The 23,837-nt window shown below is 38.0% G+C and overlaps 2 protein-coding genes across 2 annotated transcripts in view; one reads left to right on the forward strand and one right to left on the reverse strand.

Annotated features, from left to right (window-relative positions):
• The window catches only part of ADSS2 (adenylosuccinate synthase 2), a 32,474-nt gene extending 17,678 nt beyond the window's left edge, over nucleotides 1–14,796 (forward strand). The window contains exons 5-13 of the mRNA XM_019976731.2: nucleotides 324–390; nucleotides 664–771; nucleotides 1,794–1,875; nucleotides 4,572–4,698; nucleotides 5,876–6,030; nucleotides 7,189–7,313; nucleotides 8,545–8,642; nucleotides 12,171–12,320; nucleotides 13,658–14,796. Of these exons, the coding sequence (XP_019832290.1) occupies nucleotides 324–390; nucleotides 664–771; nucleotides 1,794–1,875; nucleotides 4,572–4,698; nucleotides 5,876–6,030; nucleotides 7,189–7,313; nucleotides 8,545–8,642; nucleotides 12,171–12,320; nucleotides 13,658–13,710 (965 nt within the window). The 3' untranslated portion in view covers nucleotides 13,711–14,796. The remainder of the gene's footprint in view (nucleotides 1–323; nucleotides 391–663; nucleotides 772–1,793; nucleotides 1,876–4,571; nucleotides 4,699–5,875; nucleotides 6,031–7,188; nucleotides 7,314–8,544; nucleotides 8,643–12,170; nucleotides 12,321–13,657) is intronic.
• Nucleotides 14,797–17,133: 2,337 nt separating this feature from the next.
• SPMIP3 (sperm microtubule inner protein 3) overlaps nucleotides 17,134–23,837 on the reverse strand; it is a 36,645-nt gene continuing 29,941 nt past the window's right edge. Inside the window, exon 5 of the mRNA XM_019976010.2 lies at nucleotides 17,134–17,457. Within this exon, the coding sequence (XP_019831569.2) occupies nucleotides 17,366–17,457 (92 nt within the window). The 3' untranslated portion in view covers nucleotides 17,134–17,365. The remainder of the gene's footprint in view (nucleotides 17,458–23,837) is intronic.

Consider the following 23,837-nt stretch of genomic DNA (forward strand, 5'->3'; position numbering starts at 1 on the left):
CTTATGAGAAAGAGAAGAGGGAGATGATCAACATAACCCCCAAATTTCTAGAGTCCAAAACTTGCAGAGAATATCTTAGTAAATGAGCTTTATAGAATTCCAAAATTACTGTCTTAAGGACTCATTTGTAAAAATATGATAGATTGCAATAAATAGGAATGAATGAACAGGTATATTTTCATAATAATATACCAGTTAGGCTTGTATTTGTCATAAGCTAGGCTGAAGGGATTTGTAACTTAAGTAATTTAAAACAAAATACATTTTGCTTTCCTACATTACTTTTGAGTCAATAACAGCTGATTTTGTTTTTTCTCCCTCAGTATTTGATTTTCATCAAGCAGCTGATGGTATCCAGGAACAACAGAGACAAGAACAAGCAGGAAAAAAGTATGTTCTGTTTTTTGTGGGTTTTTGTGGGTGGGTGTGTATGTGCAGTTTTAAGCATATCTGGTCTTTTTTTGTTTCAATTCTGGGCCAGAAGTTTAATAAAAATAGCTATTAGACTATCCTGTTTAGATTTCAGAGAAAATCATTAAGATCATGAAAATAAAATAGCATAAACAGAAAACACTCATAGTAACTTAATTCTTTGTGGTCAGCTGACATTAAGAACTGGATCTTTCTCTTCTAACTCAGAGCTTGTTTTGATCTATTTTTAAGTTTGGGTACCACAAAAAAGGGCATTGGCCCAGTTTATTCTTCCAAAGCTGCTCGGAGTGGACTCAGGATGTGCGATCTTGTTTCTGACTTTGGTGGCTTCTCTGAGAGGTAACTATCTTGTATTTTGAAATGGAAAGAACAAATGGATTTTTAGAATTTTTAAAACTCAATATGCAAATTGATAAAAATCTGTATTCTACTTGATTTGTGGTGGTTGGCTTTTTTGTTTCTTTTGAAATACTATTTTTTATTACATTTGAATTGATCCTTAATTTGAGATTAACTTCATGAAAATAACATGATGTTGATATCATATGAGTACCCCCAGAAAGACAAAGCCAAAATTATATTTAAGGATTGGAATTTAGAATGCTTTACTGAGAAATAGACATGTTTCCGGGAGTATGTGGCAGTGCTGTGGTGGAGTCTGCATATCCTAGGGTCTTGATCCTCAGATTTTCAAGTTCAAAGACACTGCTGTGTCCTTTCACCTAGAAATAATTAGGTTATCAAGTACTTGTGAACTAACATGTATCAAGCTCAGCTTGAAAAATAGGAATGCCCCCTTGACATTTAATCACTGTAGAAAAATCTCCGTGGGAAACCTAATAATCATCAGTAAACTATATGGTGACTCAGTAATGAGTTAGTTGGTTGCATCTAATAACAGCATTGAAGATCACTCGCTGTATCCATTTTCAGTCAGCAGTTTGTCTGTCTGCATTGTTAGGGCACCTCCAGTGAGAATATTGGAGACAAGTTGCTAATGTCTGCCGCTGACTCTCCTAAAAGCATCATTTTAGACCATTCCCTTTTATCTTTCACAGAGTATAATATAATTAATTCAGATTTAAGTCTTGTGGTTACAGATTTGAGTCATTCCCTGCTCCTCCTGCCCCTCACACACATCACCTTAATTATATTGTTGATATTCCTATCAGTAAAAAATATTTTGAATGTATCATTTATTCATATGACTGACCTTAATTAGATTCTGTTTCTCAGAGTATAACTTCACTTTGGGGATTGTTATTAAGACCACTTAACTCCAGAAATCATTTGAATAGAATGAAATTATTCAGAATATTTTAAAACAGAGCTAAGGTCTTGATTTATCTGTTTTTTCTCAGGTTCAAAGTTCTGGCTAACCAGTACAAATCTATATACCCTACTTTGGAAATAGACATTGAAGGTGAATTACAAAAACTCAAGGTAATGCTTTCTGACATTTATAATGTCCTTCTTAAAACTTGTTTGCCAAAATAGCATCTAGATCTTTCATTCATTCAGTCTTTGTATTAGGAACTGAAAATACGAGATTGAAGAACATGTGGTTAGTAAGTGCCGCACAGATATGTGTAAAGTATTATAGGTAAGAACTGGTAAAGTGAATTTGTATTTTTAAGTCTAAAAGCATATAGGCCTAAAAGGACGTGGCATGTTTGAGTAATTTTACATGATGTGCCTTTAACAAAACATCCATTGGGGACCAGGGAGCAAGAATAAAGTACTTGAAAAGGAGCTTGACAGGCTACAGTGAATGAGATCACAAAAAGTTAGACAAGTAGCAACCAAATCATAAGTCTTGTGTTGATGTTATATGCAGTAATAGGAAGGTTAGCTACTCAATAATTTTGAGCAGAAAAAAAGGACTAACTTTGTATTATATAAAAATCACTCATAAGCATTTGGAGGGTAGATCAACTAAGGGACAAGTGAGAGATGATAACTTTTAAAGCTAACCAGCACAGGTAGGACTGATACCCCAAAGGGTCAATTAAAGGGACAGCTCTAAAGCACTGTACTCTTTAGAGACATAGAAGGTGATTGACCAAAGATTAGGACCACAGTTGGTGCCTAAGTTAGTCAGTAATCAAGTTGCCTATCCTCTCTACCCTTCCTTTCCTCCAAAATCTTTGGAGTTTCAAGCTGCTTCCGTTGTGTCTGACCATTACTCTTTGTATCCTGTGAATAAGTATGACATCAGTTCCAGAACTGAATAGGAATTTACATACCTTATATATCATTTTAGAGTTGTAGCAGACCTTAGGTCACCTACTCACTGAATTTCTTTTGAAAAAGTGACCTTCAAGGGACATTGTGAATGTTAGGTATTTGGATTTCAGTATATTGATTGTTGCTCAGAGTAGACTGCCACTTTGTTTTCGTTCTGTCATGCAACAAATATTTTAAATTTATTAGTAGCAACTTGAAAATATTTACATGCTAATATACGGGTGTATCTTTTCAATTCTATTTTATATTCCATATGAATGTAAAGTATATGAATAATAATGACCAGAATTAAGTAAGAAGATTCTTAATAGGTGTTGAACAGTATTCCCCCCTTATCCTTGATTTTGCTTTTTGTGGTTTCAGTTTCCTGTGGTCAAGTGCGAAACAACTCTTAAGTTTTAAATTTGAGACCTTCTGAGTAGTGTGATGAAACCTCTTGCTGTCCTGCTCCATCCTGCCCAAGACATCAATCATCCCTTTGTCCAGTGCATCCTGCCCGTTAGTCGCTGACTAGCCATTTCACTTGCCAGATTGACTGTCCTGGTATCACAGTGCTTATATTCAAGTGACCCTTTTAACTTACTAATGGCCCCAAGGTACAAGAGCAGTAATGCTGGCAATTTGGATATACCAAAGAGAAACCATACAGTGAAAATTCTTGACTTAATAAGGAAAGAAAAAAATATGCTGTGGTTGCTAAGGTCTACAGTAAGAATAAGTCTTCTATCCAAGGAAAAAGAAATTTATGCTAGTTTTGCTGTTGGAAAAGTATAACTGTGTTACATAATTTTTACTATAGTATATTGTCATAAGTGTTCTATTTAATTATCGGTTATTGTTGATCTCTTGCTGGGCCTCATTTATAACAAATATTATCAAAGGTGTCTATGGATAGTAGAAAACACAGTGTATGTAGAGTTTGGTATTGTCTGTGGTTTCAGGCATCCCCTGGGGGTCTTGGAACATATTCCCCTAGGATATGTGGGGGGACTGCTGTATGTTGAACCAGGACTTTAAGGAACATGATGAATGGTACAGTCACTTCAGACATTAAAAATAAAGGACTAAAACAGAAAGAAGCATGAGACTGGCGACTAGAGCCAGAGGGGGATTATATGTCCATCAATAGGTATAACATACTTAGTGAGTTCATGAGTGGCTCTTGGAATTTCCTTACTGGTCTGGCTAAACACTTAAACATGGTTGAAACTAAATTTTATTGCAGTTATACTATAGGCCTTGGGAGAACTCTTGTTTATATTTTTAATTGAATCTCTAGAATTAAGCAGTATTATTAATACTTTAAACATGTTTTGAGAAAGTTTTATCATGTTTATGTGAGTTAGTATTTGATATTACTAGTAATACTGCTAAGGTATTTTACTGTAATGGAATACAGTGGGAAAAGAATATTAGTAATCAATTATTGATGCTTGTTGGCAGTGACACTGGTGGTCCTCACAACATTTTGAGAAAGACTTTGATGCACTTATGGTTATATGGACTCTTAAGTGCTGCTTTTTTAATACCTACAAAATATAAAAGCACAATATTCAGTTCTTTTTGTTTTCCTAAAAGCTGTTATATGAAGTATGAGTACTGGGCTGTTCAGAAGATTGTTATCATTATTTGCAGTGAGGTTGAAGTAGAACCTTTGAATTTCATTGTATCTCTACTTTTCTTAAAATAGTGTCTCTTTTCTGGTTCTGGGGAATCAGCATGAGAGACCAAAGCCAATCCAAATGTTGCAATAGGGTGAGCATTGTCACCAATCCCCTTCTCCTTTACAGTTGTCAGTTTTCATTGTCAAAAGTTGGGTGATTTTTACTCAGATAGTTTACATTGTAAATTTATTAGTATACATCAAGCTTGGTTTTTGTCTTTGTATATAGGGTTATATGGAAAGGATTAAGCCAATGGTGAGAGATGGAGTTTATTTCCTGTATGAAGCTCTCCATGGACCACCAAAGAAAATCTTGGTAGAAGGTGCAAATGCAGCACTACTAGATATTGATTTTGGTAAGTGAAATACAATTTACGGGGAGCATAACTGAGTCCTAAATTGCTTAAGATATGCATAATTAATGTTAGCATTAAAGTATTTTAGAATAAGGCTTTTTGCTTGTATATTCAGGAATGATGAAAGTTTGTCATCTTATCCTAACCCTTTTTTTAAAAAGGGAATATTTTGTGTTTTGCAGTTATTAGAAAAATGAAATCACTCTTTGGGTCAATGGGATTTTTGTTGTTGTTTGGTTTATAGCAATTCCAGACTATTTCCTTGGAACTGAAAGATGATTAGGTGAATTCTGTGAAAGAACCTATAATTCAACCTTTTAAAAACTGTCAAGAGCTAATAATATACAGTGTTACTAAGCATGCACATCCTAAGATCTATGGAAGTCTGTTTAATTAACTCCCTGGATGTGAGATTCTGAATTTAAAAATTTGATACTTATCATCTTCAAACTACTGCCTTTGTTGACCTTCAAGCTAAACATGATCTCTCAGTATAAGACTGTTCTCAGCTGTTACTAACATTTCATTGACTTTTGATTCCAAGTAAGCCAATTAAAGTGTACTTGTGTACAGTAGATACATATTCTTGATACCATAATATGCCTATCCAATCTGGAAGAAAGCAGTGTCTAATTAGCGTAGGAGAGAGTTCAAGTATGAATAGGATCTTGGGGTCAGGGTTGGGGGGGATAGGAAGTACACCTTTGTTTACTCTTGTCATTTCTGGGGTTTATTCCCTGAAGAGAGATCAAAAGGTCATAAACTGTGGAATACCACAGAATTCTTGGTGTACTCTTGTCACTCCAGGCTGCTGGGGTATCCGTATCAAGGGAGTAAAATAAAATTTACTCCTGTTTTAAATTAACAGGAAAGTATAAAATATAAATCTACATAGTAGGATAACAGCAGAGTTTTGGCATTAAATTAGGTGAGTACCTACTGGACAGAACCGAGTAATTGCATGTACTCAAGGGGCGTCTGTAGTACAGCACTGCAGCTATAGCTTAACCACCTATGTTTTTATCTCTGCAGACAGAAAGAATCAGGAATAAAACATCGAGGCTTTGAAAGGGTGGTTCCATAAGTGTGTCAGATACGTAGAATATACTCAAATGCAGAATTTGAAAAAATAATGTCTATCATTTGTGTATATTTTACTGTTTGTTTCTGTTTTTAGGAACTTATCCTTTTGTGACCTCTTCGAACTGTACAGTTGGAGGTGTGTGTACTGGCTTGGGTATGCCCCCTCAAAACGTTGGAGAAGTGTATGGAGTTGTGAAAGCTTATACAACTAGAGTTGGTATTGGTGCCTTTCCTACAGAACAAGACAATGTAAGCCTGTTTCTCAGTAAATCTGATTCAAAAGTTTGAAAATGAAAAATCATGCTTTTTTCTTAAAGAATTATTGTCTTTTATGCATTTCACTTAATTTGCAAGATTAATCAGCACAACTCTAAAAGAAAATTACAGATACCTTTATTGTTAGTGGCAACAGATTGGCAACAAAAGGGGGAAATTAGTGGGCACTTAAAGGTAACTGTAATTGCAGGCAAGTGAAGGTGGGTTATGAAGGGGATTAAGATAGTAGAGGAGGGAGAATTTAAAAATAACAGGTATCTTTCACCAAGAGCTTATTAGGAGTCAAGGTTGAGGAAAGTGATCTCCAGACGTTGTCTAATCATAGCCCACTGTTTACTTGGTGGTGACCTCAGGCCAGCCCCTGTGTAATCGCTGTAAACTTAAAAGCTCTTTGTATCCTCACAGCAACTCTGGGAGCTGGGTGCTGTTACCATCCCCATTCTACATATGGGGAAACTGAGGCCTGGAGAACTGAAGTAACTACCCCAGGCCACACAGATAAACAAGGCTGAAATTCAAACCTGACAAAGCAGTATTTAAGTTGTAATTCCGTCAGAGTATGTGTGATAATGAAATGATGGCTTTAATCAGAAAGGTGTAAATTAAGGAATAGATAGATGATAGATGGAAAAATTAGGTTGTAGGGAGTGGCTGTAGCTTAGAACTTTGAGCATTGTTTTCAGCCTTAATTTTCTTCGAAGGACATTGTGGTAGCAACTACTAGATGGGAATTTGCCTTATGGTTTTCAGGAAAACCATCAAACTATAGTTCTTAGAACAAATTGGCCAAACTTATCTATTTTAGTAAATATTTATTAGCAGCTTAGTTTTTAATATGCAATATTTATATATGTTAATCTAAATTTTTAGAAGTTATCTGTATAATGTAAAAAAATGTTGGTCTTAAAATAGTGTTTAAAAAATAAAGTCAAAAGTGGATGTATTTCAAATAATGCCTCCTTCACATAAAATCTATCTCTGTGAAATTATACCTTCCAACTTATTTTTTCTGAAAGATGTTTATCTCTAAGAAACTTTATGCCTTGTTATATCATCTGTAACATGTTATATCATCTACTAGATTTAGACTATTGGTATTCTAATCCTAAAGTTTTATTTTCTGTTCTTTAGGAAATTGGAGAATTATTACAAACAAGGGGTAGAGAGTTCGGTGTAACGACAGGAAGGAAAAGAAGATGTGGCTGGTTGGACCTTGTTTTGCTCAAATATGCTCATATGATTAATGGATTTACTGCGTGAGTATTCTTAGAAACCCTTACTTCATAAATGACAGTTCTTGACTACAGGTTAAATTTTGTGGAGTGCAAACTTGAGGTAGTGCACTAATACAAAAATTTCACTCTTTAGACTCCAAATGAAATTGCAGTTCAGAAGTGGACCAGAATACAGGGGAGGGGTGCGTAAGGAGAGAGACCCTAGTTTTTCTCCCTAGATATCCAAGGTTGGGAGAGAAAATCTTGATACTCTTACATGCATATAAGTTTAGAGGGAGGTAAGCCAGGCAGGTAGAAAGGTGAGTAGGTAGATAGATGGAGCAACATGGAGCATGCATATCAGAAGGGAGGCAATGGAACTGATTGAGTGGGTAGGCTTGATTGACATCTGACTTCTGGATTCAAATACCAGATCCATACATTATGCTATGTGACTTTGGGTAAGTCAATCTTTCTGTGCCTTTTTCATCATCTTTAAAATCTAAATAATAGTACTACCTACATCCAAGGGGTATTTTGAAATCTAGATGAGAGTACATAGCATGCTCCCTGGCACACTAAAAATGCTCAGCAAAAGTTGCTATTAATATTGCATACACATAATAAATGTAAAAATGTATTCATGTTTATATTATTTAGGCTTAACTTTTAGCAAATATTAGAATAAAGGATAAAAAAATAATCTGTGGACAAGAATCTCAGACCTAGTGTTTCATCTAATTTCTATAGATTTTCCTAGAAAACTGTTTTCCAGTCAGTTTATTGGGAGGTTTTGATGTGTTATGAAGAGATCCTCACTCTCCTTTGACAGTTTCTGACCAGAGGGTAGTGTTAAAGGAGAGTGAAGAAATGAGGATTGATTGCATCTGTGTATGTATCGTGCATGTACCTTGTCATTCACGTGGAATAGTCAGTCTTGCTGTGTCAGCCACAGAATGCGTCCTTTACTCCAGGCAGCCCTCTCTGGATATGTATTAGCTGATCCTGAGAAACTAAGCCAGAGGACGTGGACTATCAATCAGTGAAAATCTGTTACAGTTATTAGAAAAGTGACTCACTAGTAGATCAGTTAAGTCATTGTTTTTAATAGAGGAAAATATATCCATAAATTGCCCTGTAGTGTTTTATGTGTGGTATGCTTTAAAATATAATTCTAACCAGTTTTCAGAATTGCTTTGGAACTTTTAGCTTTGTATGAATTTGCTTTACTCCTTCATCAAGTTGTTGACATCTCCCTTTCTTCCAAAATTAGGTTGGCACTTACCAAATTGGATATTTTGGACATGTTTACGGAAATCAAAGTTGGAGTTGCATACAAATTAGATGGTGAAATTATACCTCATTTTCCAGGTACTCTTTTATTAGGTATATGTATCAGAGCAATTCATAAAACTCTTTTGTATAATTTATGACGTACAGCCACAGACTTGAAATGCGCTCTGTGAACAGTGCAAGTATACGCACTAACGTTTGTTTCATAGTTGCTGTGGATTTGGGTGCTATGTCGTGACAAGCTTGTGTTCACACTTGAATAGAAAAGAAGAGACATGGTAGCACTGGGCCCAGTTATGCTGCTCCTGAATCTTATCTTCCCTACTTTGAAAGTAACCTTTCTGTAGGCATTCCTTGAGAAAATGTGAGATAGGAGAAAAGAGCCCTGCTTGTCAGGGTAAGCAGGCTTTTAATGCATTAACCCACTGTGTCCTTCAAGCTACAGGAATGATTTTTTTCTGACTTATGTGTCTAAAGTAGATGGATGTAAGGAGATTTCCTACTAGAGCCAGTGGGTTTCTTCAGGCATATCTTTAGTTATATGAGTTCTTCAGTTACTCAGCAAGTTCCAAAAATGTTTCCATTTTCCAGAAATAGAAACTGTTAAATTGTTTAGTCATCCTGGAAGACTAAGAATATGTCAAATGAAGGAATAGACTAGCTTAATGGAACTTGGTAGACTGGTAGGTTGGAATTGAGAACTGTGAGTTCTTAGAAGCATGTTTAAAGTCATCATTTGTTAGCTGACATCTGGCCATCTCCTGTTTGGCTTCTTCTGACTATTCTTTTCCTTGATTGTGGATCACTATGTCTGTGTCTCATGACTTTTGGTTGAATATTGGACATTGTGCATAATATGTTGTAGAGACTTGGATTCCGTTATCTTACTCTGAAGAGTATTGGTTCTTGTTTTAGGGGACAGTTGAATTACTGGCTTGTCATCCTGAACCTTGTATAGCTTGGTTTTTTATACTTTGTTCATATAGTATATGGAGATTGTAAGGTGTTTCCCAAGTCTTTCTAACCTAGTGTGAGACAGTCTCCAAATTATCTCTGTGGGTCTTGGCAGAACTTAGTTTTAGGCTTTATTGAGGGGTGGATGTGGGAGGGGGTGGGGCGCGGGCAGGGTGAGGGAGAGTCTATAGGAGATTTCAAGTTAAAGTTTGGTTTTTACTTTCAGTGAACAACCTTTCTGTTGTCTCAGCTGGATGCCAGGAGAGTTAAGGTATAAAGAGATCTTTCCAATCTGGCAGTGCTGGAGCTCCAGTGTACCCTGTCCCTTCCCTTTCACCAGCACTGCTTGGCCTCTAGAATCTTTGTCTCACTCAGCTGTGTGACAGCTGCTATCCGGTGAGCCACCTATGGGACCATGAATGTATGGTTGAGCTTTAGCCATGGTACCTTCACACCCATTTCTGGGGGAGGAATACCCTCTCTGTATAGCTCTCTCCTCTCTGATGCTTGCCCTTGATGGTTCTAGCTGCTTCAGCTTTCCTGAAGTCTGGTATCTGTGTTCTCAGGTCAGTAGGACCACCATTCCCTACTGACTCCAGTGTCCTGACTTTCCTTGATCAAGAAATTGTCCCTGGCAGAGAGTTAAGTAGTTTCAGGAATTGCTTGAGTTTTCTTCCTCTCAGAGACCACAGTTTGTGCTACCTGTTGACCACTGCCTGGAAAGAATTGTCATGTATTTGGTTCAGTTTTACAGTTATTTATGCTAGAAAAGTTCATTTAGAACCATGTACTCCATCATGGCTAAAAGGAGAAGCCCCACTGAGTCTCTTGATTTCTTCTTCTATGGTCTGTCACAAGCAGTGCGACATAGTGTGGTTCATCACTTTCTCTAGATGTCCATGAACATTCCTAACATGATACATTCTCATTGTATCATGGATCATAGGAGAGAACTCTCGTATCCATATATTCTCTTACTAAACTTTTTATTCCACCACTTGTAGAATCCTTTCATCCTGTACCTTTAGGATCCAGTTTTGTACATACTCCTTTCGCTCTTACTAGTAAATATTGGCTCAGTTACACAGATCCTTCAGAATATATTTCCCCTCCTCCTTTAGCAGGCCCTGTGACTCCTTGGCCAACTTATGTTTGCATGTCAGGAGAGGAGGCCCTGAGAGGCTTCTACATCATCCTCAAGCCAGGGGAAGCCTCAGCCATTCTGCAGGCCATCAGTGAATCTATAGAAGGATTCAGCCAGATGTCTCAAAAGTCTCAGGGTCCCACTTTTTTCTCAAACAGGATCTGGCCTTGTCGTAGCAGATTCGCTGGATTTGAGAGTTCAGCTTTCTCTGGAGCTCTGCCATCTGTATGATTGAGTCCTAAGCCTGATCCTCAGCTCTTCCTGCTGTCCGCTGTAGGAGATGAGGTTCTCTCTAGGTGTTTCCATTAACCTTTGTCTTTGTCCAGTCCATGAATGGCATCCATCCAGAGCTGTTCAATTCCACGTTTCCCTTGTGCTCATTTCTCACAATGAAATGAGAACGTCAGCTATTGCCAGTGCTTTACTTCCCACCACGGCGTCCCAGTTCACCTTCTGTGGATAGTTGCACGACTAGAACATGCCCAAGGCTGCACTCTCTCTACCACTCGCAGTCGTCCTTGTTGCCAGCCCGCTGGCCAGTGACCAGGCTTCCAGATCCCATTCTAGAGCCACTCCTGGCGCCAATTGTCTTACTCTTGGTTCCCTGGGAAACAGTCTACGTTACAGAGATGTATGTGTAGGTAGTTTGTTGGCAAGCGCTCTGAGCAACAATGTCTGTAAGGGAGGGGGAGAGAAGTAGCAGGATTAAGCAGAAGTTGAACTGCTAAGAAGTTCCATGAAAAACCCTCAGTTGGTCACATGGGGAACTCTGGGACTAGAATAGTCCTCCAGAGTAGTCCCAAGTTAAGGTAAGTAGGCAGGTCCTTCATATCCCCGTTTTGATTAGTCGTTGGTATGGGCTGCTCCAGGGGATTCTGAAGAGAATTCTGAACTGTGCATTCTCAGCAGGCAGTACTCCCATAGCTGGGGAATTAGCGTGTGAATCCTGAAGAGGGAAGTCTGGACAGTGTACCATAGCATCCACCATACAACCTCCAGTCAAAGACACTGTTCTTGTTTTAGTTTTCGGCTTCTATTAGGGAATACGGAGAAACTGGTTAGGTGAGATAATGAAGAAATTTTCTGGCTAAGTCTTTGTATACAGTCACAAAAACAATAGAGGATTTCCCAGGTGAGAGCACGTATGCAAACCTTCTTTCTGTGACACTGCTGCCGTTATACGGATCCATAGCCCCCAGTCCATAGTATGGAAATCTAAAAAGCTCTGAAGACGGAAAGTTGTAAGTTTGGCACCAAAACTGATTTGACAGCAAAACCTGACTTAAAGTACCCACTTAAAGTAAATAATCCTATTACTGCAAAAATATGTTTGATTATGAAATACTAGATAGTGTACTTTTCTACCTCCCTAAATTCTGAAAAATTATAAATTTCAAAACATTATTTGGCTCCAATGTAAGAGATTGTGAACCTATGATGTATTAAAAACTCATTTGACAATAGGCAGTGTACACCATGGGCAAATATATTTATTCTTTAACTTTCAGCAAACCAAGAAGTCTTAAATAAAGTTGAAGTTCAGTATAAGACTCTCCCAGGATGGAACACAGACATATCAAATGCAAGGACTTTTAAGGAACTACCTATTAATGCACAAAACTATGTTCGATTTATTGAAGATGAACTTCAAATTCCAGGTAAATATACTTTATGAACAACTATTTTTTCTATTTTGATTTCAACTACCTTTGAAATAGGATAAAAAACAGATTATTTCTCAGTAGAGTGCTTATGATTTGCACAGATGCCCAGGAAAAGATAAAATGTCTTTCTGTAATCTTTCACATGCCTCAAGATAATATATTACCTCTCACCCTTTTTGACCCTGTTTTTAATTCTCTGTTAGTCTTTTTTTTTCTTTTTGCCCTATGACATTCATTCTTATTTCTTTCTCCCTCTTAATAATAAATCATTATGTCTTTACCACCATCAAAACTGGTTTGTGATTTCTTTTCCACTTGAGGTTGTTACCCTTGAGAGTTGGTAAAGTTTCTTGACTAGAGTTTAGGAAATAGTAGATGCAGAAGATAGGAAATCCAACTTGAAAAAAATGAAAGAATAAAGAATAAAAGTTCTTTATTTAAAAAAAATAAGTAAGCTGGCCAAGGAGTTAGACATAACCAAATTATGGCTATGAACTAGTTATGTGAAATCTGTCTTTTAAAACATTGCTTTTTTCCCCTTTGGTACTGGTTCAGAGACAAAAGGTAGAGTGGAAAATAGCCTCTGTATAAAATCTGTTATGCACTTAACCTGATTTTATATTGTTGATTATATTTGTGGTTCATTTCCAAACATGAATCTTGTTTTCCATATTTTTTTGTTTTGTTTTGTTTTCCATATTGCTAGCTGTGTCTCCCAGCTTGATATTAAATCTTGTAAGCATGTTTGCTCACTGTACTTTGTCAGTGTCTTCTGAAATAAAAAGCAGTGAGTTTAACAATGACATCTGTAAAATGCCATAAAGGTTTGCCCATGTAGTGCCGATGAGGAGAGATTCCCCTAGACTGGTATAATAGCCAGATTCTCAGGCTGTGCAAATAAACAGTATTCTCTTCCAGATACTTCTACTTTTTGTGGGATATGGACATTGCAGTGTCACTTCAGTGTCCTCTTACTGTCATCCATTTATTAAAGATGCTTATTTTTTCTAGTTAATTAGGAATTTGATTAAAGGTTCTTTAGGTCTCTGCTGGTTTGGGCCAGTATTTTACTAATCACTAGGAACTGAACAGTTGTAAATATTGTACAATTAAAACAGGAGAATTTTAAGGCATACTACCCTGTCCTGGATGTTGACCGCACATTCTGTTTAGAAATTGGCATAATCTGCTAATAGAGGAAAAAGATAGCAAAAGACATGGGGGGAAAGTTAAATGAGAAACACTGAGAAAAGCGGGGGATCTGTGAATCCCAAAGATTGAACATTATACGTGGATTAATACTATTCTTATACTCTTTTTCTCCCTCCCAGTTAAATGGATTGGTGTAGGTAAATCCAGAGAATCTATGATTCAGCTCTTTTAAGGATTACCAGTGATGCAGGAAACACTCCTGGAGAGGCGGGGAAAGGACTTTCTTAAATATTTCGTTTATGATCTGCAAATTCCAAGAATAAAGACATTGAAGTGAGTTTGAAGCCCTACAGTTGTTTCCAGTCTTTGAGATGGATGACTGGTGTGGAGATACACTTTGGCGTTTTCCAGTGTCAGCTTCCTTAGCTGGCATAATTGCCGAATCATTTGTTGCTCCTGCTGCTCATGGTGCCACGTTTTCTTTGAATATTTAGTAATAATAAAATCAATGTTGTTTGAAATCGAAAATAGAATTACTTTCAGTGTAGTTTTTCTTCATTATTGTTATTGTGTTCATAGGTTTTACCTCTGTTGAATGGTCAGAACAATTAATGCAGTTTTGCACAAATATTTTCACATTCTGATCATTCATTTCTGTCGCTGGAACCTTTGTTGTTCTAAAGAAAATGAGAAGAGAGGAGTCCTGTAAATTTTTGTAATGCTTTAAATTGTTTAAATTGTGAACTGTTTATTTTCTGCTGAGACCATTGCAAATTTGAGCTTTGGTGGTGGGAGGGGATTATATTCATGAGTCCTCTAATTTGTACAGAACACGAAACTTATTTCTCTTGTGTAAATTATTTAACATTGAACATTTAGCTAACTGTTCAAAGAAAAGAAAAAAGTGTTCCCTAAAATAACAATTGTAATGTTAAAAAACTTAGTCATTAAAAGATCTGTTGTGATATTTGGTGGATATTTTTCTTTTATTTCAGACATTAATTCTGAAATGTATAGCTTTCTTACCATTATTTCTAAAGTCAAATGGGTTGATATTTGAACATCGTGCCTGCCAATATGCCTACAGAGTCATCTATAAGTGTCCAAACGAAACCAACTTGTTGGTCATAATTTTGATCATGCCTTTATTTCTTCTTTCTTGAAAAAAAAAAAGGTGTTATTTTGACTATTTGGCTTAACGTACTGCGTTGTAGATTATCCTTCAATGAACTATTTTAAATGTTTAAATTAGGTGCCACTTAAATTTATTTTATTATGCCATCAATAGCTGATTAAAAAGAACCAACTATTTCTAGTATGTTTTGTGTATTGTGTTTTTGTTCTAATAAGAGAATTAATAGTAATACTACTAGTGCATATAAGACAGAGTTCTACCTTTACAGTCTGTGGGGTAAAGTGAGGAAAACTCAACAACAGAATCTTTGAAAGGATCTAAGTGTCTTTTATCTTTACTAAGTGTATTTAGATAGTTTTTAGAGTCCATTATCTTGGCTATAAGCTTCGCATTATTAAAACGTGTCTTTAGTAATGGTCCAGAAGCAAATAAAGTGAGCTGTTTGCGGACTTCCCTGGGGGTCCAGCGATTCTGCGTTTCTGCGGCAGTGGGTGCGGGTTCAGTCCCTGGGCAGGGAACTAAGACGCCACAGGCTGTGCAGTGCAGCCAAAAAGTTAAAAAAAAAAATGAGCTGTTACTAATTAAGTTGGTTGAGAGAATATGTTCTTCAGATACAGTTAAGTCTTAAAAATCATAGGCAACTGTATTAAAATAGTCTTTGTTGATCAAGTAAATATGCTAGGTATTAGGTATGTGATAAGTAAGTACACAGTCTTCCTAAAGTTTATTGTAGTGGGGAGAGCATGCTAAACAGACATATGCTAGGATGGAAAAGTCCCGGAGTGCTATGCAGGAGAACCTAATCTAAATTTGGAAAAGGTCAGAGAAGGCCTTTAGTGGAAATAGCATTTAAACGGACCAAAAAGTTAAGTGGCTGGAGTACAAAGTAGTCAATATGCAAAGACCCAGAGGCTCGAAATAATTTGGAAAGTTTGAGCAACTGAACAAAATAGCAAGGGACTGGTGAGGCTGCTGAGGCTGGCGAGAAAAACCAGAGGAAGGTAAAGCCAAACAACCAAACCATGTTTTACATGAGGACTGTAGGCTAATATGTATATACTTCAGGAGGCATAATGACTGCATGGAACAACCGCTGAAACAAAACTCTGAATTGTAAAACTTAGTAGAAGGGAAATAAATGACAGAACAAGATATTTTAGTGTGGAGAGGACCTGCCTAGTATATATGTTTATGTATATTAATACAGTTAAATGGGGATGCCTTCCCTTCACAAATGAGTATATGAATGTAATGCCATTCCAACCAGAATCACCATGGTGTTCCTTGTAACTGGACAAAAATTATTGAAGCTTAGGTGAAAAAAATGAATATGTAAGAGTGTAAGATATTTTTGAAAAAGGAATGTGTTGAGAGAGGAGGTTTTTACTTACCAGATATTAAAGCAGTATAAAGCTACTAAAATCAAAGTATGTGATACTGTCATGGGAAAGAACAGATATGTAAGGGAAGTGGACTAGACATTCCAGAAATAGATGCACATGTGTGGGAACGTAATGTAAGCACTCCATTTCACTGGGAAAAGAATACATTCAAAATAATGATAGCAAAACAACCTCAACATAGAATAGAAATTTACAATAGAATAAAAGTTAAGTTATAAAGTTTTAAGTAATAAAAGTAATATCAGAAAATATATACTCTCTAGAGCCTTCTAAAGAAAAACAGGAAACTTGGAAACCCTAAAGAAAAAAATTTGACCAAATTAAAATTTTAAAAACACTATAAACAAAATTTTTAAAAAACAACTGAGAAAAGTAAAAGTTTAGAAAAAGTCAACATATATCCCTAAAACAAAAAACTGCAACAAATAGACCACTGACAACCAGTAGAATGATAAGCAAAGCTTTCATTTGGGAGGCTTCTTGTCTAAGTTCTGTGAAATATTTCTTTGAAAAATACCTCTAATGTTTATCGCTTTGTGTCTTATTAGTTAGATGATGGACCTGATTTATTACTTCACAACTTAAGACTAAGGCAATGGAAATGTATGTATATTAATACATGTGTGTGTATATATACATATATGTGTGTGTATATATAACTTCTTGGGGGTAGTTTATTAACTGATAGACTTCACTTTGGGGTGATGAGTAGGGGACCAACTACTATGCTTGGGGAGTCCCTAGGGAACAGAATGTTTAAGATTCTTTTTGGGAGCATTTCTTTAGAGAACCTCTATCATTTTGCCTAGGGAGCTGATCCCTAGTTGTCAGGCTTCTTGTCAGTATAGGGATATTAATTCTTCTTTGTGGAGACTTTCAGTTAATCCTCTCACTGTAGCTCTCTGCCATACCGGGTTCTGCATCCAGAGCACCTTCAGGGTCTGTGATGCCAGGAATCTTCCTTCTTGGCTACATCTTTAGGTTCTTCTCTCTTTTTTTCCTAACAGTGATACAGTTATTGAACAGATGCAGTTATCTCTTTAGCTGGTCCCACATGTAACCACTGGACTAAATGTGAGATGGTTTGGCGACATTAGCAACAAGACTGGTAGTGGGGCCTTAAGAACAGGTGACAAACTCTTTTAAGGCTGATCTTGATTCCCTGCCCTAGGCTGGCCAACTGATTGGAAGAGAATTTGCAACATGTAAATATTTTTAGGATTGTGGCCATCAGGATACACACTGAAAAGTAATTCTGTTAACCATTATTTTAGCCTAAAGGAGCCACTTAAGAATGCCAAATGTTTTGTTCAAAATGCCATGGTTACTTTAGTTTAAAAGCCTTTCTTTCAAAGCCACCTCCCTTCACAACAGTAGTGCTCTGGCAGTGAATTGAGTGGTCTAGGATTCGATGAAACTGTGGCTAATTTCCGGTCCCAATCTGGAAAATGAAACAAATTAATGATTTATTTTAAGACACTTAGTTTTAACACACTGTCTTTTCAGCAACAATTGTGTGCAATAACAGTGATTTATAAGATTTAAAACAAAGGAATATATTTAAAAGATGTGGGGGCAAAAGGGTTTAATCAAAAGGTTGTTTTTGTGGTTCAATCTCTGATTGAGGCATGTTATTAGATTATTCCAAAATGTAAATAAAACGAAATAAATTCTTAAATTTGTATTCTTACATTCTAATTCTAGATACCCGCTTTGCCCTTTAAGCCCTAATAGGTCTCTTTGTGTCATGTTTGTATCAAAATGTAGTTGTTACCATCCCTAAATTCAGACCCATTGGAGTGCCCTCATGTTTTATATTCCTTGTCTACAATCACCAGCAGTTCTGCTTATCTAAAGGTATGGGTTCAAGGAGTTGGGTTGGACACTGCAATCATTGCATCTACACCCAATGGACCCAAGACTAGAACGTTTCAGTGATAGTGTAACAAAACTTTATCAGGTACCATGCTGTTCCCTGTGTTAGGTGTTGTACTTAGGGTTAACCCTAAAATTCACAGATCCTCAGAGGCCCACTGATAGTTTCACCGCCTCAAAGAGATCAATGAATTTTCCTGAGTTTACAGAGCTTGTGAGAGAGGAGGAGCCCACATTTGACCCAAGATTGTCAGGCCCCAAAGTCCCTAATCTTTTCATTGTTCTCTCCACCTTCCATAGCACTTCAACAGCATTTAAAGAAATAAACATTTCTTAATATTAAGAATGAATAACATTTCATTTACTCAGGAAATATAGCTGGAAATGCCATCTCTGGAAGATTTTAAAAATCAGATTTAACTAAATGTGATGCTGTCCGTAGTTGGTAACCATATGACTTCTCAAAGCTTACTATTGTATTAAATATTAACTCTGACCTTCTTAAGGATTACATTGTATTCCAGGGAAATATATTAATGATGTTTAGAAGTGTTAGGAATCCTACTTGATAGCCTTAGTGATCTTTGTTATGAGAATTATAATGGAGCTGAATTAGGTACTTTTAACCAGGTAAATTCGACAGCAAATGTTTTAAGAACAGAGCAACATTTTGGGGGGATTTCTCCTGCTATTCCACTTAGTGCGTATATATGCCTTCTGACAGTGGGTGCTACCAAGTCTGAAATATACTATACAAATTTGGGGGTGGGGAATACTATGGAAAGAACTGAAATGATTTTTTAGATTTCTATATCATTTGACAAAGTCAAATTATTGTTCATGTGGATTTGTGTGTGATGACTGCTTTGAAATGCATTGCTGAAAAATGAAGTGAAAAATTAGTTGAGAACCACAGAGAAAATTTAATGAACTTGCTGAAGAATCCCATGTATTCCAAATGATTTAATGATTTAGTATTATTTAATATTATCACTTTGGGCAATTAAGAAATTTTAAAGGATAACCTTGATTATATATGATTATTACTTTATGCTCTAGTTTTAGAAATTAATCCCAGTGAGAGAGGTTTTTTTTAAAAAACAAACATTTATTGTGGCACATGTTTGACTTTGATCATTAGTAATAGCTAACAGTTTTGGAGGTTTCTTAATGTTATGTACAAGCACGATGCTAAATTACTTACATGGGTATCTCAATTCTATTAGGTAGATATTATTTTTATCCTTTTTGCATGCGAGAAAACTGAAGGTCAGAATCTTAAGTGTCACACTGCTACTAAAGGAATATATTGTATTTCGGAAGAATGAGGTTTTTTAATTATTTGGCACCAAGGTGCATAAAACAAGGGCAACTTTCATCTCAGGGGCCATCTCACCCTCCCAGGCTATAAATTCCCTGAGAACAGAATCTTCTCTTCTACTGTGTCTTGCACATAGTCAGTACTTAATAAATATTTCCCAAATAAATGGACCCCTATGTCCTAAGAAAGAACTTTTACTGAGGAGGAATTTCTTAATCAATAACCATAATCTGTCATGGTCTGTATGTAATCTGTTCTTCAATTGTTCCCAAATAAGAGGTAAGAACCAAACATGAAATGCAAATTGCTAATCTAGACATGAACTTGGCCCTTAAAGTCTGATGACAAAGACTAGCCAAATGGATAAGATTTAAAAACAGTCTTACACCTTGATAAACACTGTAATAGTACTTTCTCTTATTCTGTGAAAGGCCTTCCCCCAAATACTCCTTCAAGGAGTCAGTTTCTTGAATTAAACAAAAGCTCGATTCAGTCAGTACTCAGCTTCGTAATATTTATCTGTTAGGTCTCTTGCAAACCAGCCCTTTGCCTGCCTGATAGTTGTTTATAAAATAATTGCCACCTAAGTATCTCTAAAATCCAAGTAAGGTGGTTCAGTTCAGTTCAGTCGCTCAATCATGTTCCAACTCCTTGCTACTCCATGGACTGCAGCACACCAGGCCTCCCTGTCCATCACCAACTCCCAGAGTTTACCCAAACTCATGTTCATTGAGTCGGTGATGCCATCCAACCATCTCATCCTCTGTCATCCCCTTTTCTTCCTGCCTTCAATCTTTCCCAACATCAGGGTCTTTTCAAATGAGTCAGCTCTTCGCATCAGGTGGCCAAAGTATTGGAGTTTCAGCTTCAGCATCAGTCCTTCCAATGAACACCCAGGACTGATCTCCTTTAGGGTGGACTGGTTGGATCTCCTTGCAGTCCAAGGGACTCTCAAGAGTCTTCTCCAACACCACAGTTCAAAAGCATCAATTCTTTGGCACTCACCTTTCTTTGTAGCCCAACTCTCACATCCCTAGATGACCGCAGGAAAAACCATAGCCTTGGCTAGATGGACCTTTGTTGGCAAAGTAATGTCTCTGCTTTTTAATATGCTCTCTAGGCTGGTCATAACTTTCCTTGCAAGGAGTAAGTGTCTTTTAATTTCATGGCTGCAGTCACCATCTGCAGTGATTTTAGAGCCCAAAAAAATAAAGTCTGACTGTTTCCACTGTTTCCCCATCTATTTGCCATGAAGTGATGGGACCAGATGCCATGATCTTCGTTTTCTGAATGTTGAGCTTTAAGCCAACTTTTTCACTCTCCTCTTTCACTTTCATCAAGAGGCTCTTTAGTTCTTCTTTGCTTTCTGCCATTAAGGGTGGTGTCATCTGCGTATCTGAGGTTATTGATATTTCTCCCAGCAATCTTGATTCCAGCTTGTGCTTCATCTACCCCAACATTTCTCATTTTGTACTCTGCATATAAGTTAAATAAGCACAGTGCAAATATATAGCCTTGACGTACTCCTTTCCCTATTTGGAACCAGTCTGTTGTTTTATGTCCAGTTCTAACTGTTGCTTCCTGACCTGCATACAGATTTCTCAAGGAGCAGGTCAGGTGGTCTGGTATTCCCATCTCTTTCAGAATTTTCCACAGTTTATTGTGATCCACACAGTCAAAGGCTTTGGCATAGTCAATAAAGCAGAAGTAGATGTTTTTCTGGAACTTGCTTGCTTTTTCGATGATCCAGTGGATATTGGCAATTTGATCTCTGGTTCCTCTGCCTTTAAGGTAGTGCTAGTGATAAAGAACCCACCTGCCAATGCAGGTGACATGGGTTCAATCCTTGGGTTGGGAAGATTCTCTGAAGGAGGGCATGGCAACCTACTCCAGTATTCTTGCTGAAGAATCCTGTGGACAGAAAAGCCTGGCAGGCTACGGTCCACGGCGTCACATAGAGTTGGATACGACTGAAGCGACTTAGCATACAGGGACGCATGCATTCTGTGCTGCTAGTAGACAGACTGGGCACCTGGTACCCTTTACTTCAGTGCTATAATGCTTACACCTGGAAAAACTTCTCCAGTAACAAAATATTAGTACAAAGAAATGAAAAGGGACTAAAAATAACTGCATGCAGGCAGTTGGGGGAAACAAAAAGAGCAAAAATCCCAGCTGCCCCTTTTGAGGAGCTGGAAGCAAAAAGAGCGTCTCAGGAGCTTTGGCTCTGCACATGCCCCCTGCACACACCACCACCAAAGAGGTGGGCAAAACACCTAAGCCCGATCCCTGAGCACACCTCTACTCACATCCCATATAAGGAACCAGCTCTACCATCTACCAAACAAGGGAACCTGTTACTTGTTCTTGCTCCCTCCTGCAGCTAGCACAGGAGCCCCAATACAAACCTTGCCTGAATTTCTTGTCTGGCCTCTAGTCAATTTCTATTGCTTGGGGAAGGCCTAGCACCCTGGTCGGTTTCACTGCCTCCCATCATCAGCTGCCTGAAGCACTGGTTCCCGACTCGGCTGTACAAAGGAATTATCTGGGGAGTTTCATAAATTACTGATGCCTGGGACCTTCTTCCTCCCACCAGGAGATTCTGACTTAATTGGTATTGGGTATATCCTCGGCATCTGGATTTTTAAAAGTGATGTAGCTGAAGTTGGAAACCTTCAGCCTAACCCCTGCAATCATCTCCTGACCCTTCTTACTCCAACTTGGCTCCAGTCTACTCCCCATCCTGTCCCTTTTTCTTCTCCATAGTTGGAGTAATCTTTTCAAACTGCGATTGTAACTGTGTCACCTCCACCTCCTTAAAACCTGGGGGCTTCCCAGGTGGCCCTAGTGGTAAGAATCTGCCTGCCACTGCAGGAGACGTAAGAGACGCAGGTTTGATTCCTGGGTCAGGAAAATCCCCTGGAGAAGGAAATGGCAACCCATTCCAGTATTCTTTCTAAAGAATCCCATGGACAGGGAAGCCTGGTGGGCTACAGTCCACAGGTTGCAAAGAGTTTGACACAACTGAAGTGACTGCATGAACCCCTTAAAACTTTTCAAAACTTCCCCAGTAATGTCAAGCTAGAGGCCCCAAACCCGAAAATGGCTCATAAAGCCCTCCTTGTTCTTTTTTTAAGTATTTATTTATTTGGCTTCGTTGGGTCTTAGTTGCAGCAAGTGAGATACTCAATCTTCCTAGTGTCATGTGGGATTTTCAGTGGAGGCGTGCAAACTCTTACTGGCATCGTGTGGGATTTAGTTCCTTGACCAGGGACTGAACCCAGGCCCCCTGCATGGGAGTGCAGTTACAGTCACTGAACCACCAAGGAGGTCCCCAAGCCCTCCCTGACCTTGTCATCTCTTTGGCCACACCATTCTTGACCTCTGGGCTCCAACACATTTATTTTTTAGTTCCTCAACCATGCCATGCTCTTACCACAGTGCCTTTGCACACACTGTGCCTAGTGAAGCTCTTCTCCCATTCCTCGCCTAGTTAACTTTTAGCTCATCTTTCAGCTGTCAACTCATCGTTTTTCTGACCTGTTATATGCTCTTATAACACCACATAAACTCTGCTTCATAAGACTTATGGCCAGTGAGATTTTATGCTTATTTCTATGCTGGTTCCCCCATTGAAGCTCCTTGAATGAAGAAACTTTGGGTCTATTTCTGCTTCACATGGTGTTGCTAAAACCTTCCACACTGGCCTATAATTATACCCTCAAATTAGTTACTGAAGGAATATGTATGAACGAATGAAAATATGCTTGACATCAGATCTATCACAAGTTCAACTGATGTCAGCTCCAAAATATCTCCAGGACCCATTTATTCCTTTTTGTCTGCCCTGCTGGTCCAAGCCACCATCATCTCTGGTCTAAACTACTAAACAGTTTCCTCACTGGTCTGCAATCCCTCCCTCTTTTTCCTCTCCAGTGTTCTAACAGCAGGCAGACTGATCTTCTTAAATCCCAAATAATATGCTACCCCTCTGTTCAAAATTATTCCAAGTCTTTCCATTGTTCTCAGAATAGAATCCAAGCATCTTACCACTCTCACCCTCACTGACTATCCACCAAACTACACTGGCCTCGTTTCTGTTCCTCAAACATGCAAGCCCTTTCCAACTTTCAGGCTTTAGCACTTACTGCTGTTTATATGATTCATTGTTATTTTCCAGGGCTCAGCTAAAATTATATACAGATATTCCCTGACTGCAGTATTAAAAGTAATCTCCCTTGGCTACATTCATCACTGTTTACTTCCCTAACAGCACTGCTGCTGCTGCTAAGTCACTTCAGTTGTGTCCGACTCTGTGTGACCCCATAGACGGCAGCCCACCAGGCTCCCCCGTCCCTGGGATTCTTCAGGCAAGAACACTGGAGTGGGTTGCCATTTCCTTCTCCAATGCATAAAAGTGAAAAGTGAAAGTGAAGTCGCTCAGTCGTGTCTGACCCTCAGCGACCCCATGGACTGCAGCCTGCCAGGCTCCTCCGTCCATGGGATTTTCCAGGCAGGAGTACTGGAGTGGGGAGCCATTGCCTTCTCCGCCTAACAGCACTACTACAGTCTAAAGTTCTTTTTAAAAGCTACTTGGTTATGCTCCGTATGGGCTTTCCAGGTGG

Source organism: Bos indicus, chromosome 16 (assembly GCF_029378745.1).
Source record: "Bos indicus isolate NIAB-ARS_2022 breed Sahiwal x Tharparkar chromosome 16, NIAB-ARS_B.indTharparkar_mat_pri_1.0, whole genome shotgun sequence".
NCBI classification, from domain to species: domain Eukaryota; kingdom Metazoa; phylum Chordata; class Mammalia; order Artiodactyla; family Bovidae; genus Bos; species Bos indicus.